Source organism: Sus scrofa, chromosome 9, assembly GCF_000003025.6.
Source record: "Sus scrofa isolate TJ Tabasco breed Duroc chromosome 9, Sscrofa11.1, whole genome shotgun sequence".
NCBI classification, from domain to species: domain Eukaryota; kingdom Metazoa; phylum Chordata; class Mammalia; order Artiodactyla; family Suidae; genus Sus; species Sus scrofa.
The window spans coordinates 64,391,256-64,405,147 of NC_010451.4; the positions used below are offsets into that span (position 1 = coordinate 64,391,256).

The following is a 13,892-nucleotide window of genomic DNA, read 5'->3' on the forward strand; positions in this document are numbered from 1 at the left end:
ATTAATAGATACTTAGCATAGATTGGTAGATTGTTTTAAGCCACAGTTACTAAGGAACCTTCTAGAACTTGGAGTTTATACATTTTTTAATGTGTTTTTTGTTTTTTAATTTGTATTGTTTGTTTGTTTGTTTGTTTATTCCTGTCTTTTTCGGGCTGCACTCGCAGCATATGGAGCTTCCCAGGCTAGGGGTCAAATCAGAACAGTAGCTACTGGCCCACACCACAACCGTAGGGACACCAGATTCAAGCTGCGTCTGCAACCCACACCACAGCTCATGGCAATGCCAGATCCCTAACCCACTGAGCAAGGCCAGGGATCAAACCTGCGTCCTCATAGATGCTAGCCAGGTTCGTTTCCGCTGAGCCACGATAGAAACTCCTGGAGTTTATAACATTTATAATACTAACATGGTTTTATTGTTCTAGATTTATACAGTTCTAAAGACAGGTGGGACTAGATTTCAGTTCATTCTCTTTGTCTCTCTGTCTCTGTTTCTCTCTCTCAAGAGACTAAAAGGTTTGGAATTCCTATTGTAGCTCATTGGTAACTAAATTTACTAGTATCCATGAGAATACAGGTTTAATCCCTGACCCTGCTCAGTGGGTTCAGGATCCGGTGTTGCTGTGAGCTGTGGTATAGATCGCAGATGTGGCACGGATCTGGTATTGCTGTGGCTGTAGTTTAGGCCGACAGCTGCAGCTCTGATTCCACCCCTAGCATGGGAACTTCCATATGCCATGGATGAGGCCCTAAAAAAGCAAACGAACAAACAAAAGAGACCAAAAGCTTTAAATGACTCGCCTAAAGTCTTGCCATAAGGGAGAACGCGATGGAATAGTTCATGTTTTCCAATGCACAGTCCATTAATGCTGTGCTGCCTCTGCTAGAGCAGCAACATAGAGAATCTCACAAGTACAGATAATTTTAAAATGTGTTTTATATTCTAATGGCTGATAAAATGTCTAACTATAACCTCGAGTTCTCTTTGTGGCTCAGCAGAAACAAACCTGACTAGTTAGTATCCATGAGGATGTGGGTTCCATCCCTGGCCTCGCTCATTGGGTGTTGCCTTGAGCTGTGGTATAGGCCGCAGACACCGTTGGGATCCCACATTGCTGTGGATGCGGCACAGGCCATCAGCTGCAGCTCCAGTTTGACCCCCAGCCTGGGAACTTGCATGTGCCACAGGTTCAGCCCTAAAAAGCAAAAAAAAAAAAAAAAAAAAGTCTAACCTGATGCTAATGTTATCTTAATTTAATATGGGCTTCTAATGCAAGCTAGTTGGAACAAGAGGCGGCGCCCCAGTGACAAGAACTGGTCAGGCTCGAGAAGAGTTGGAGTTGCTCAGCCTCTGCAATATTCAGCAACGACCAGCCACAGGCTGAGTATGAGCGAAAAAAGGGAAGGAAATTTAGGGAAATAGAAAGGGGTGGGGGAGACATGAATGAGGACACATTCTTTCATCTAAGCCACTAAAGAGTTCAGCCTTCATGGCCATGTTCAAAGCAAAGAGGCAGTGTGAGGCTGTAGTTCCAGAATGAGTGGTTGTGTTGCCTGGGCTTTGTCAGTAGGGGAAACCTGAGCATTTTGCACAATGGAATCTTTTCAGTTTGCCTGCTTCTTTCCTCATTTCAATTTCGTCATCCCTCTTTCTCTCTCTCTTTCTTTCTTTCTTTCTTTCTTTCTTTCTTTCTTTCTTTCTTTCTTTCTTTTTTTCTTTCTATTTCGGCCACACCCATAGCATGTGGAAGTTCCTGCGCCAGGAATCAAACAGCTGTGATCTGCTTTGCTGCAGTGACAATGACAAATCCTTAACCTGCTGCAGCACAAGGGAACTCCCATCCTTCTCTTTGTATTGTCTCTTCTTTCCCTGTTCCGTCCCCATCCCAACCAATCTCTCTCCAATCCCCAAAGAGCAGAGAAGTTTGGATGACCCCCACTAGAAAATAGTGTTTTATCTTCTGATCAGTTTTCCATGCCATCTCCTGACTTCCATGTGCAAGAAAAAGCTTTGTGAATCTGGAATGAGAATTACTGTGACTTATGAGGAAGAAAGAAGAGGTGTTTTCCTTAGTCTCAGACTCCTTTGTGTGCAGGAAGAAAAGAGGATCCTAGATAAGATTCTTTGGTCTAGGTAGAAGGCTGTATAAATTCTTCATTCTCCGTAGAACTTTCCACATTAGTCCTCAGCTATGTTACCCTTTTTAGGAGGAAGAATGATGTTTTTTGAGGAGGAGCTAGGCCGACAGTTAGGGGGAAGTCTGGGCCCAGACCAGAAAGGGCAGAGAAGGGGAGCCTTGACTAAACAGTAAATCATTACCTGCAGGCTTCTTTCAGAAAGCTAAAGACAGTGTTGAATTTGGATTTAGATGGTTGTTGGTAGCAATTTCTAGTTCATGCTTCCTTCATTCTCTGCCACTTCTTTTCTCCCCTGCAGAGTTTGGGGGTGGGGGAGGACAGTGGGATACAGAGGGTTTCTGATTTCTTTTCAACCACAGTAAGCAAATATTTGATGTCGAGCAGGTGCTGGGGACACAATGGCGAACATGACAGGGCAGGTTCTGCCTTCCATAGAGCTTACAGGCTATAAGAGGATAAACAAAAATCAAGACAATTTCAGAAATATCATCATAGTGCTATGATAGGAAAAAAGTGTGTTATGGGAACACATAGTATAGGGACCTAAGCTAAAGGGATTGCAGGGATGGGGAAGAGGCTTAGGAGTTGGCAGCAGGACTCCTCAGCCGTGTGATTTCTTGCGGGGGGGGGGGGGGCTCTGGCCTGTCCATACTCGGTGGTATTTGCTACCACTTACTAAGTGTTCCCGACCTAAGATGCAAGCATCTTACAAAAATAAACTCACAGACAGACTTATAGTTAGCAAAGGGCATGGTAGGGTAGAGGGAGAGATAAATCAGGAGTTTGGGATTAACATATACACAGTATGATATATAAAACAGGTAAGCAAGGATCTGCTATATAGCACAGGGAACAATACTTAATAGCTTAGAGTAACCTACAAAGGAAAGGAATCTGAAAATAGATACATAAGATGCGAGCATCTTTACCTTGCATAATTACTTGAGCAGCTCCTAGGTTTGGGGATCTAAGATTCTTTGGGGAGTAAGTAGCAGGAGGGGAATGAATCTGTTTTAAGACGGCCCAGGAGGAGTCCCCATCGTGGCTCAGTGGTTAACGAATCTGAATACCATAAATGAGGATGTAGGTTCGATCCCTGGCCTCAGTGGGTTAAGGATCTGGTGTTGCGTGAGCTGTGGTGTAGGCCACAGATGCAGCTCGGATCTGGTGTGGTTGTGGCTGTGGCTGTGGTGTAGGTCGGCAGCTATAGCTCTGATTCAACCCCTAGCCTGGGAACCTCCTTATGCCACTGGTTCAGCTCTAAAAAAAAAGACAACCCAAATTTTGATTTGGGTTCATTAACTGCAGGATTTAGGTTAGTATCTCCTGCCTTCTTAAGATCCTAAGGGTAAGCTGAGTCCCTGTTGCCTTTTGAGATCGGTAGCATGTTCTACACATTGGCACTAGTTTAAAGTGTGAGAGACTCATGCCAAAAGAGTATCTTGAAGGAGGGGAAGGGGTGGAGTAGGCAGACCAGCTAGAGCAGCCACACAGTGACAGCGATGGTGGCGTGAGTAGTTGAGGCAAGCCCAGTACCTTCATAAAAGAAATAGGAGTTCCCTTCGTGGCTCAGTGGTTAACGAACCAGGCTAGTATCCATGAGGATGCAGGTTCGATCCCTGGCCTTGCTCAGTGGGTTAAGGATCCAGCATTGCCGTGAGCTGTGGTGCAGGTCGCAGACCGACTCAGATCCCGAGTTGCTATGGCTGTGGCATAGGCTGGCAGCTATAGCTCCAATTTGACCCCTAGCCTGGGAACTTCCATATGCTGCAGGTGCGGCCCTTAAGAAAAAAAAAAGCAAAAGCAAAAAAGGAATAGTACTTGGCAGAGGGGTGGGAAAGGTTTTCACAAAACCTGAGGGAAGCAACATCAACAGCGGGCGGTTGGTAGATGATTGAGAAAGACAGGAGAGTGAAACTGCTCTTTAATGGTCCCTCCTCCGCCTGCACAGAATTCCACCCTGCATCCTGGGAGTGCCCTGTCTAGTTCGAGTTATATGCTTAGGGCTGAATTAGGCCAAACGTGTATGACAGCTACAGGCCTTCTCTTTCCCAGGCCAACCCCGGGCTCTGCGAATTTCCTATCCAGGTCCTCCTTGCCTAGAGCTAGGCTTCTGGCTTAGCTGGCAAAATGCTGCCACACCAGGGCTGGAGAATCTGAAGGCAGGCCATCTGAGCCCAAGACCCCTTCCTGCTTTCTCCCCTTCCACCAAGCCCGGAACCTTGGGGGCTGTCTTCTTTTGGCAGCTCAGCAGAAATTCTCATGAATTTTGTTTTGCTTTCAACCTTCTTCTTGTTGCGTTGACCCGTCAGCTTGGGGTGGGAGCATTCCCCCCTCGGCTGAGGCAGATGTTGCTCCTGCCTGCCGTGGAAGTGGGGCTTTCGCTCTTTTTATTTAGCTCCGAGGTGTGAGCACTGGGGAGTGTGACACTGGCGGGGAGCGTGTGCATGCAGCATGGGAGAAGGTGGCCGAGCAGAGGGTGAGGAAGGCACTTTGGGGAGCTTTCTCTTCTCTCTGCCAGAGTCGGAGTGTTCAAAAAAAGGCATTCACCAGATAGGAGTTCCTATCGTGGCACAGCGGAAATGAATCCGACTAGGAACCATGAGGTTGCGGGTTCGATCCCTGGCCTCGCTCAGTGGGTTAAGGATCCGGTGTTGCCATCAGCTGTGGTGTAGGCCACAGATGCGGCTCAGATCTGGCATTGCTGTGACTGTGGTGCAGGCCGGTGGCTACAGCTCCGATTCGACCCCTAGCCTGGGAACCTCCATATGCCACAAGTACGGTCCTAAAGAGACAAAAGACAAAAAAAAAAAAAAAAAAAAAAAGGCGTGCAGCAGATAAACAGACACATTCCCTCAGGAGGCTGCCCACCTCGGCAGGGCTTTGGGACTGAGAGTGAGGAAGGGTGTTCTTTTCTATGTCTGTCATCCTCTGGCTGTGACCTTCAGGTGACTGCGTTTTCTCTAGGGGCTGGAAAGCCAGCAGGTAGAAAGCTATGAGTGTATTCAGTTAGAAGTAGGAAAGCTGTCCGCATCCCCAAGGAGTGCAGTGGGTTAGCAGCAGGAGCTGGCGGAAGTCCATCCGTCCCTGGGTTGATCTTAAGCCACTCTTCCCCTTTGCCCCTAACCCGGGGTTTTTAAGATAGGACTTGAGATGGATTCTCCTGTCTGTTCTTCTCGTGTACCAATAGGAGTGCCTTCAAACCTCTCCCTTGTGCTATCTGTGTGGGAGAAGATTCTGCTGTTCCTTTGGCAAGGTATCATAACTCACACAGCTGGGAAGTCCCTCATAATGTCTAACCTAGCTCCACCCTTTCTGGGCCCAGGCTGGCTCTGATAAGGGGTGCCTCTGGCGCCAGTCCTTGGCCTCCTAGGGAAGCTGGCCCTGGCCCTTCCCTGCTGGACCCAGGCCACTGAGGGCCTTTCCTCCTAAGCCCTGGGTCCCTGCACAGGCTTACTGCAGACACAGATTTTCCATTGCTGCCTCTTCCATCTCCAGCCAGCCGGGGCAGGGGCTGTGTGACTCCCCAGCGTGGGGTGGGGGTGATGACTTCACAGCCTGACATTCTTGTCACCTCTCCCAGCTCATGTGTTCAGTCTGGCTCTTAGGGCCAGAAATCCTCCCAGTTTGGGTGGGGCTTTCTTGCTTATGTTCTTGGGGATAAAGTCTCCTCTCATTTTCTTGATGTATTTCTAGGGAAAATCCTTTTCCCATATTTCCAGCATTCTCTCTCTGCCAAGTCTCCCTTCCCCTCTTCAGGAAGCTGGGTATTGTAAAGCAACTGCAGAGACGAGGGACCAAAACCCCCTCCTGGGCAGGACAAGTATTTATGTGAAATCACAACTGCTGAGATCAAGGCCTGAAAGCCTCTCAGGGGCAGGAAAAGTTGGAATGGAAAGCCCAAAATTGGGGATTGGCCGAGCTCCCAGTCCCACATGGCTTTCCTGTGCCATGCCACATGTCAGAGAGGATTCCCAAGGCCACCATGCCAACAGCCCCAAACTGTGCCTCCCTGCCGCAAGGCAGGCTGGGAACTTGGGGCAGCCACTTGCCTTCTTAAGGTAGCTGTTGTAAGAGCTTAGCATGACTTAAGGTGGAGCAGAAAGAGGAGAGAAAATGGCAAAAAGGAAGTAAATGTGTGACTTAGAGGGCATCTAGTTGAGAGCCTTTTTTTTTTTCCCCATAATGTATCTTGTTTCATTGGCTTGAGTCCAAAAAAGGCCAGTAAGGAAACTTTTTATTTTTTCATTTTTTTTTATTTTATTTTATTTTTTATCTTTTTAAGGCTTTACCTGCAGCAGATGGAGGTTCCCAGGCTAAGGGTCGAATCAGAGCTGAAGCTGCAAGCCTATGCCACAGGCACAGCAACGCCAGATGCGAGCCATGTCTGAGAACTACACCACAGCTCATGGCAATGCCGGATCCTTAACCCACTGAGTGAGGCCAGGAACCGAACCTGTGTCCTCATGGATGCTAGTCAGATTCGTTTCCGCTGAGCCATCATGGGAACTCCTGAACCTTTCATTGAATACAAAATTCGTAAGTTGGATGCTGATAGACCTGGTGTCACCATCCCTGAGGACAGGAGAAAGACAGAACTAATTCACCCCAATTGTAAATAAAGAGTGGGAACAGGATGATTTGCCTAAGAGGTGCCAAGAAAAGTGGCATGTGGACCTGCCCTGAGATGAATAAAGAAGGGTGACCAACCATCCCTGGTCGCTTGGGATGGAGGGGGTGTCCCAGGAGGCAGGAGCTTCAGTGCTAAAATCTGGAGAGTCCCAGGCAAAGCAAGACAAGTTGGCACACTAGAATGAAGCCCTGGCTGAGTGCAGCTGCCTCCACATCCCCAGCCCCCTCTGCGTGGAAGCTGACATCCAGCTGCTTCCTGTGGAGCAGTATAGACTGTGCCACATACTTCCTTGAGTAGTTACAAAACCTCTCCAGGCCTTGGTTTGCTTAGCTGTGAAATGGGGTTAGTAGCAGCTCCCACACAGGACTTTGCAGTGTTTCAGTAAGATGCCTGGTGGAGCGTCTGGCACACTTATAATAGCATAAGTGGTAACCATCTTATTTATTGCTTATTCGTTCAGTTCATTCAACAAATTTGTATGTGTACTGTGGGACAGGCACTGCTCTAGACTTCAGGAACAAAGACAAAAATCCTGCCCTGGTGGAGGGGGACAGGCAAACGTAGGATAAATGGATCATATAATCTATTAGGGAAGAAGACCCGTGGAGGGAAACAGTTGAGCAGGATAAGGGGATCGAATGTGCCAGAGCAGAGAAGTCCGCCTTGAATCCGATGGTCAGGGTGGGCCTCACTAGGAAGGTGGCATTTGTACAAAGATCTGAAGGAGGGGAGAGCCATGAGCCCTGCCTAGTGAGGAGGAATCTGAGAAAAGAAACCACGTGGCAGGGCCCCTGAAATAGAAGTGTGTCTAGTGTGTGAGAGAGACTGGCAAGAAGGCTCGCTTGCTGGGATCCCAGTGAACAAGGGGAAAATGGTATGAGTTAAGGGGTGGGGGACTGGGGGCTCATAAAGGGCCTTGTAGGCCATCATGAGGTCTCCCGGACCCAGTTTCACTCCAAGTAAAAGCCACCAGAGGATTCTGAGTAGAGGAGTGTCATGGCTTGGCTTGAAAGAGATCATTCTGGGAGTTCCCATCGTGGCGCAGCAGAAACGAATCTGACTAGGAACCATGAGGTTGCAGGTTTGATCCCTGGCCTCGCTCAGTGGGTTAAGGATCTGGTGTTGCTGTGAGCTGTGGTGTAGGTCGCAGATGTGGCTTGGATCTGATGTTGCTGTGGCTGTTGTGTAGGCAGGCAGCTATAGCTCCGATTAGACCCCTAGCCTGGGAACCTCCATATGCTGCTGGTGCAGCCCTCAAAAGCAACAAAAAAAGGGGGGGGGGGCGAGATCATTCCAGAAAGAGACCAAGAACAGGAAAGCAAGGGTGGAAGATAGCTGCCAGTAATTCAGGCAAGAGATGACCATGGCTTAGCCAGGATGGTAGCAGTGGAAAGAGAAAGTCAGGACTGCCTCAGATGGGGTGCTTTTAGCTGGATGATGTTGTCGTCGTTTTGGCTGTTAGGATGTCCCTTGCGATCATCTCCATTATCTGATGTCTTGGTTTTCCCTCATAGTCATCTCCTCACCCTGGTTAAGGGGGGAGCAGCATCTCCTCCCTTAACATTGCGAATCCTGCTGCCTTGAGAAACATCCCAGGTAGATTAACAAGTTATCAGAACTACAGTTTTCCTCCCGCAGGCCTGGACCTCCAGCACGGCAGCTCCAAGCTGGCCCAGACATGCTGTCTCGGGGCTCTGAGAGAAAGAACCAGCAAGGCCCTGTCCCCTGGCAGTGCTGCCTCTGCCTGCCTGGGGATCAAGATGCCCTGCCCAGAACTCTGTTTCCAGGGCCTGGCTTTTCTTTCCTGCTGAGAACTGACTTCTCAGAGCAGTGGAGGCCGGCAGCCTCTGGGAAGCAGCCCAATTTGCTTCTTGTGCTTTGGCCAAACCTGCCCCTCTGGGGGCTCTGCTGTGCCTCTCAGCTCTCCTGCACTGGGGTAGTGCTTGGGCATAAGAGCATCAGGTGCCACTCCCCTAGCCAGCTCCCTGTTGCCCTCTCCTGAGCATAGCAAGTGGAAGTGGTCTCTAGTCCCAACTCCACCATCGCGGATGCCAGTTCACACCTCCACTTTACCTGCAGGTGGGGGTCCCCAGGTAGATTCTGAGTACCTCTCCTGATGTTTTTTTGTTTGTTTGTTTGTTTTTTTAATGATTTTTATTTTTTCCATTATAGTTGGTTTACAGTGTTCTGTCATTTTTCTGCTGTACAGCAATATGGCCCAGTCACACATATTTACATTCTTTTTCTCACATTATCCTCCATCATGCTCCATCATAAGTGACCAGATATAGTTGATTTTTGGTTTTAGGAGGGAGAAATGGACTCTGCCAACAATACTCCCTTGGGTACCTGTTTTCCCATTTTCAGCATCTTTGTCTGAGTGTCTTCCTTAGTTCTAACCCAAATCTCTCCCCGTGCCATTTAACACAGCATTCTTGGGTCCTATGCAGTGGACATGGAGAATAGCTGTTTGCCTTTCTGCTACGCCCCCATCTCCACCAGTGGAGTAGCCCTTCATGGACTAAGCCATTAACTAAGGTGTGAAGAAGTCCTCTGGCATCAGTCTCCCCATTTTTTCCTTGCAACTTCCAGTCATCTGCTTTTCTTGTACCTCCATGCGAAGCTGGGTCAAGTGGCCCATACTCTGATTCTAACCATCCTCAGCAGCTGATGTTTTCTCAAGACAAAGGTTGCCTTACCCCGCCCGTGGGGAGCCCATGGAACAGTAGTACAGCCAACAATGTCCAGTGCCAAAACCAGGGCTGATTTGCTACTGTGTGTCAACAACTTGGTAAATGCCACCTGGCTTTTAGTGACAAGCGTTCTCCCCTCTCCTGAAAGGATAACCCTCCTGGGGCCCAGCAGGAAGGCCTAAATATAATGAAGGCACTGAGAATAGTCTTGCCTAACTCTTTTTCTCTCTGGGAACATGGCTGGATACATGTGCATACTCCCACAGCTTGTATAATCATACATGTGTGTTAGTGGGGCATGTGCTGGTGGTAGTCAAGGGCTGAATTCTGTCTAACTCAGTAGTTTCACCTTTATTGTTTTCTTTTTTCTTTCTTTCTTTCTTTCTTTTTTTTTTTTTTTTTTTTTTTTTGGTCTTTTTTGCCATTTCTTGGGCCGCTCCTGTGGCATATGGAGGTTCCCAGGCTAGGGGTCGAATCGGAGCTGTAGCCACCAGCCTACACCAGTCACAGCAATGCCAGATCTGAGCCGCATCTGTGACCTACACCACAGCTCATGGCAACACCAGATCCTTAACCCACTGAGCAAGGCCAGGGATCGAACCCACAATCTCATGGTTCCTAGTCGGATTCGTTAACCACTGAGCCACAACAGGAACTCCCTATTATTTTCTTTTTATTCAACCTGAATAGTATGCTTCTCTTAGTACTTTGTCTAAGTCGTACTTAGTACATCTCTAAGTACATAGTCTGTATAAGCAGTACTACCTCTTAGTGATGTGTGTGCGTGCTTCTGTGTGTGACAGAAAAGGATGGCCATGTGTGCTTAAAGGAGATGCCCAGAGTTAGAGTCTCGAAGCCTCCGCTTTGTTGATCTCCTAAAGCCACTGGAACTTGGAATCAGGACAATTGGTTGGGCTCTGTCTCTTCACCTCCTAATATGACTTTGAGCAGATAGCTTATTCTTTCTGGCCTTTGCGTATGAGCCAGTGGATGGAAGCCAGCTCTGTTTTTAAATCATGACCAGCACTTACATGTTAATGTGAGAGAAAAGTTCTGTATACGTCCCAGGAGATATTTTAATGTCTGTGTTCCTAGAGCTGAAGCCTAGAGCAAACTCAGTGAGGGGGAGATAAAGTTTTAGGCCTGGGTTCGCTTACCCTAGAGACCAAGAAGAGTGAGTGGCCCCTGTGACCAGCTTGTACTGGTTTCACACCCCACTGAGTCCAGGGCAAATTGAAGTTGTTGGTCACCCTACCTGGATCCTCATACTTGCACAGATCAGGAAGCAAGGGATCTTTTTTTTTTCTTTCTTTCTTTTTAGGGCTGCACCTGCTGCATATGGAGGTTCCCAGGCTAGGGGTCGAATTGCAGCTATTGCTGCTGCCAGCCTACACCCCAGCTCACGGCAACGCCAGATCCTTAACCCACTGAGCAAGGCCAGGGATCGAACCTGCAACCTCATGGTTCCTAATCAATTCATTTCCGCTGTGCCATGACGGGAACTCTAAAAGGGATCTTTTTTAAAGTGATCTTTTAACTACCTTCGTCTGTCATTCATCTTTTTGTCTTTTTTCTTGCTCCTTCACCGCACTTCTATCTCTTTTTCAGGTCTATCTGGGAACCCTGCAGATCTGGAGAAACGTAAACAAGTGTTTGGGCAGAACTTTATTCCCCCCAAAAAGCCCAAGACGTTCTTGGAATTAGTGTGGGAAGCCCTTCAAGATGTCACGCTCATCATCCTGGAGATTGCAGCCATCATCTCCCTGGTCCTGTCCTTCTACCGCCCCCCTGGGGAAGAAAATGAACGTGAGTGTCTTGAAGAGCCTAGCACCACCCTGATCTGGGTCCTTTCCATCACCACCCAAAAGCACCTAGTCTTGGTGTTTCAAATTATAACTTAAAAATTTCCCCCGATTATCCAGAGGGGGTTCTCCAAAGGAAACTTAACAAGTAGCGAGTAAGCTAGTCTTCCAACCCATCCCGATTCCAGGGCCTTTTTCCCCTTCTCCCATCAAATCTTTGTTCGTAATGTCATGAATTTTCAACCCTCACTCGACCAACAAAGCCCCGAGTCTGAAAGTCCACCCTCCCCCCAGGTGTGTGACGTCATGGGAAGCAGCCTTGGGAGCTCCCATGCTGGGGGTCCTAAGTTCTTTATATGTGACTAGCCTGCAATGTGCATGGACATGTCTCATGCTATTTTGTCACGTGCTTCATTGGGGGTGAACATATATAGTTATATTGGTGAGGGGATGGTGACCAATCCTGCTGTCCTCAGCATCCTCAGAGGAAAGCCATTCTACCCAAGAGTTTTCTGTTATTCCCTTTCCCTCACTTTCTATCGGGGCAGGGGGCGGGGGAGGGTTGCAGAAGCACAAGCCTCCTTCTTAATGTCAGCAAAAGCCCGTGGTGACCCTTCCTCTCTCTCCTTTCCCTGGGCTAGAGTGTGGTCTACCCGTAAGTAGCCCAGAAGACGAAGGAGAGGCAGAAGCCGGCTGGATTGAGGGGGCAGCCATCCTATTCTCAGTGATCATCGTGGTGCTAGTGACTGCCTTCAATGATTGGAGCAAAGAGAAACAGTTCCGGGGGCTGCAGAACCGCATTGAAAAGGAACAGAAATTCTCCGTTATCCGAAATGGTCACATCATCCAGCTCCCTGTGGCCGAGATCGTGGTGGGTGATATTGCCCAAATCAAATACGGTGAGACCGCTGTTTCTTGTCCCTGTGCCACCCTCCCTATTTGAGGTTTAGGGCCTTTGCCAGTGTGGGGGAGCTGGGAATTGCCGAGGACCCAAAAAGACCCAACGTTGTGTTAGTTTTTAGGTTAGAGTTTGAGGAGGTTGTGGGAAAGAAGTTCAAAGAAAGCAGTAAATAAACCTCTCCCCAAAGATTTAACCTTGTGTGTCTTAGGTTAAAACTATGTAATACTCAGGGAGTTCCCTGTGGCTCACTAGTATCCCTGAGGGTGTGGGTTTGATCCCTGGCCTTACTCAGCAGGTTAAGGATCTAGTGTTGCCATGAGCTGTGGTATAGGTCGCAGATGTGGCTCAGATCTGGCATTGCTATGGCTGTGGTGTAGGCTGGCAACTATGGCTCGGATTTGACCTCTAGCCTGGGAACTTCTATATGCCTCAAGTGTGGCCCTAAAAAATTAAAAAAATTAAAAGTATGTAATATTCAGGCTATGGAAGGTAACTGTTTGAATACATAATACCTGAAGAAGAATGTTATCCCAGATTGTCAGAGCTGAAGTTGTCTTTCAAAGGCTCTGCAGATACTTTGTGGGCCATTGCCCTATAGGTGGGGCCTATGGGAGCAGCCCTGAGATGGGGTTAGATGGTCCTCACCCTCCAGCAGGTTCTAACCTACCCTCTTGCCCTGTTGCTCCTTCCCTTCTGTGTACTAGGTGACCTGCTGCCCGCAGATGGGATCCTGATCCAGGGGAATGATCTCAAGATTGATGAGAGCTCTCTGACTGGTGAATCAGACCATGTCAAGAAATCCTTGGAAAGAGACCCCATGTTGCTCTCAGGTATGGCCCCTGGCTATGCCAGTTCCCATTCTGCCTCCCCCAGACAGACACAGAGATCATATCCAGACCTCGTTCTCTCCTGGCCCTGCCCAATCTCCTGCCCCAAGTTCAATGGGGAAAGCAGCATATTAGTAGGTTGACTATAAGGATATCAGGCAACCTCAAAGAGGTTGTCTGCGAAGCCAGTGCTTTAGGGTCTGGGAAGGGCCCTGCTGGCCAGGCTTGGATGGTGGGAAAAGGAGCCTTACCCTAAAGCAGTTAGACACATTGCTCTCCTCCCCCCTTTTGCTTGCTCTCAAGTTCATGTTTCACACTAAAGTTTGGCTGGGTATAAAAGCCACTTATTGGGAGTTCCCTGGTGGCACAGTGGGTTAAGGATCTGGCGTTGTGATTGGCATGGATTCTATCCCTGCCCTGGGAACTGCTCTATGCTGCAGGTGCAGCCAAAAAAAAAAAAAAAAAAAGACCAACAGTTCTCCCATCTTCTTTCTCATATAGGGACCCATGTCATGGAAGGTTCTGGCCGAATGGTAGTGACTGCTGTGGGTATCAACTCTCAGACTGGAATCATCTTTACCCTCTTGGGGGCCAGTGAAGGGGAAGAAGGGGAGAAGAAGAAGAAAGGTAAAGGGGCTTTCGGGATGAGCATCCCTTTCCTCGCTCCCATCCGCATGGACAAACTAGGGAAGGGAGCAGATGTGGTTGGAGAGGACCTGGGTGGAAGAATCCGCTGGATGACGAGGGCTTGTATCCAAACCCCTTGCCAAGATAAGCTGTGCTCCCCACAGTGCGCTCCTAAAAATCAGATCCTGGCTCTAGGCTCCCAAACCAGGTTGCCTTTGAGCCTCGATTCCTGCATCTGTTGGTGGATTGTAAAGGAATGAGGTGGAG

The 13,892-nt window shown here is 48.5% G+C and overlaps 1 protein-coding gene across 7 annotated transcripts in view; it reads left to right on the forward strand.

The window, feature by feature from the left end:
• Nucleotides 1-13,892, forward strand: part of ATP2B4 (ATPase plasma membrane Ca2+ transporting 4) — a 109,316-nt gene that overhangs the window by 54,902 nt on the left and 40,522 nt on the right. For all 7 annotated transcript variants that reach the window (XM_021063194.1, XM_021063200.1, XM_021063197.1 and 4 more), the window contains 4 exons: nucleotides 11,077-11,274; nucleotides 11,912-12,169; nucleotides 12,876-13,001; nucleotides 13,500-13,625. In XM_021063194.1, the coding sequence (XP_020918853.1) occupies nucleotides 11,077-11,274; nucleotides 11,912-12,169; nucleotides 12,876-13,001; nucleotides 13,500-13,625 (708 nt within the window). The remainder of the gene's footprint in view (nucleotides 1-11,076; nucleotides 11,275-11,911; nucleotides 12,170-12,875; nucleotides 13,002-13,499; nucleotides 13,626-13,892) is intronic.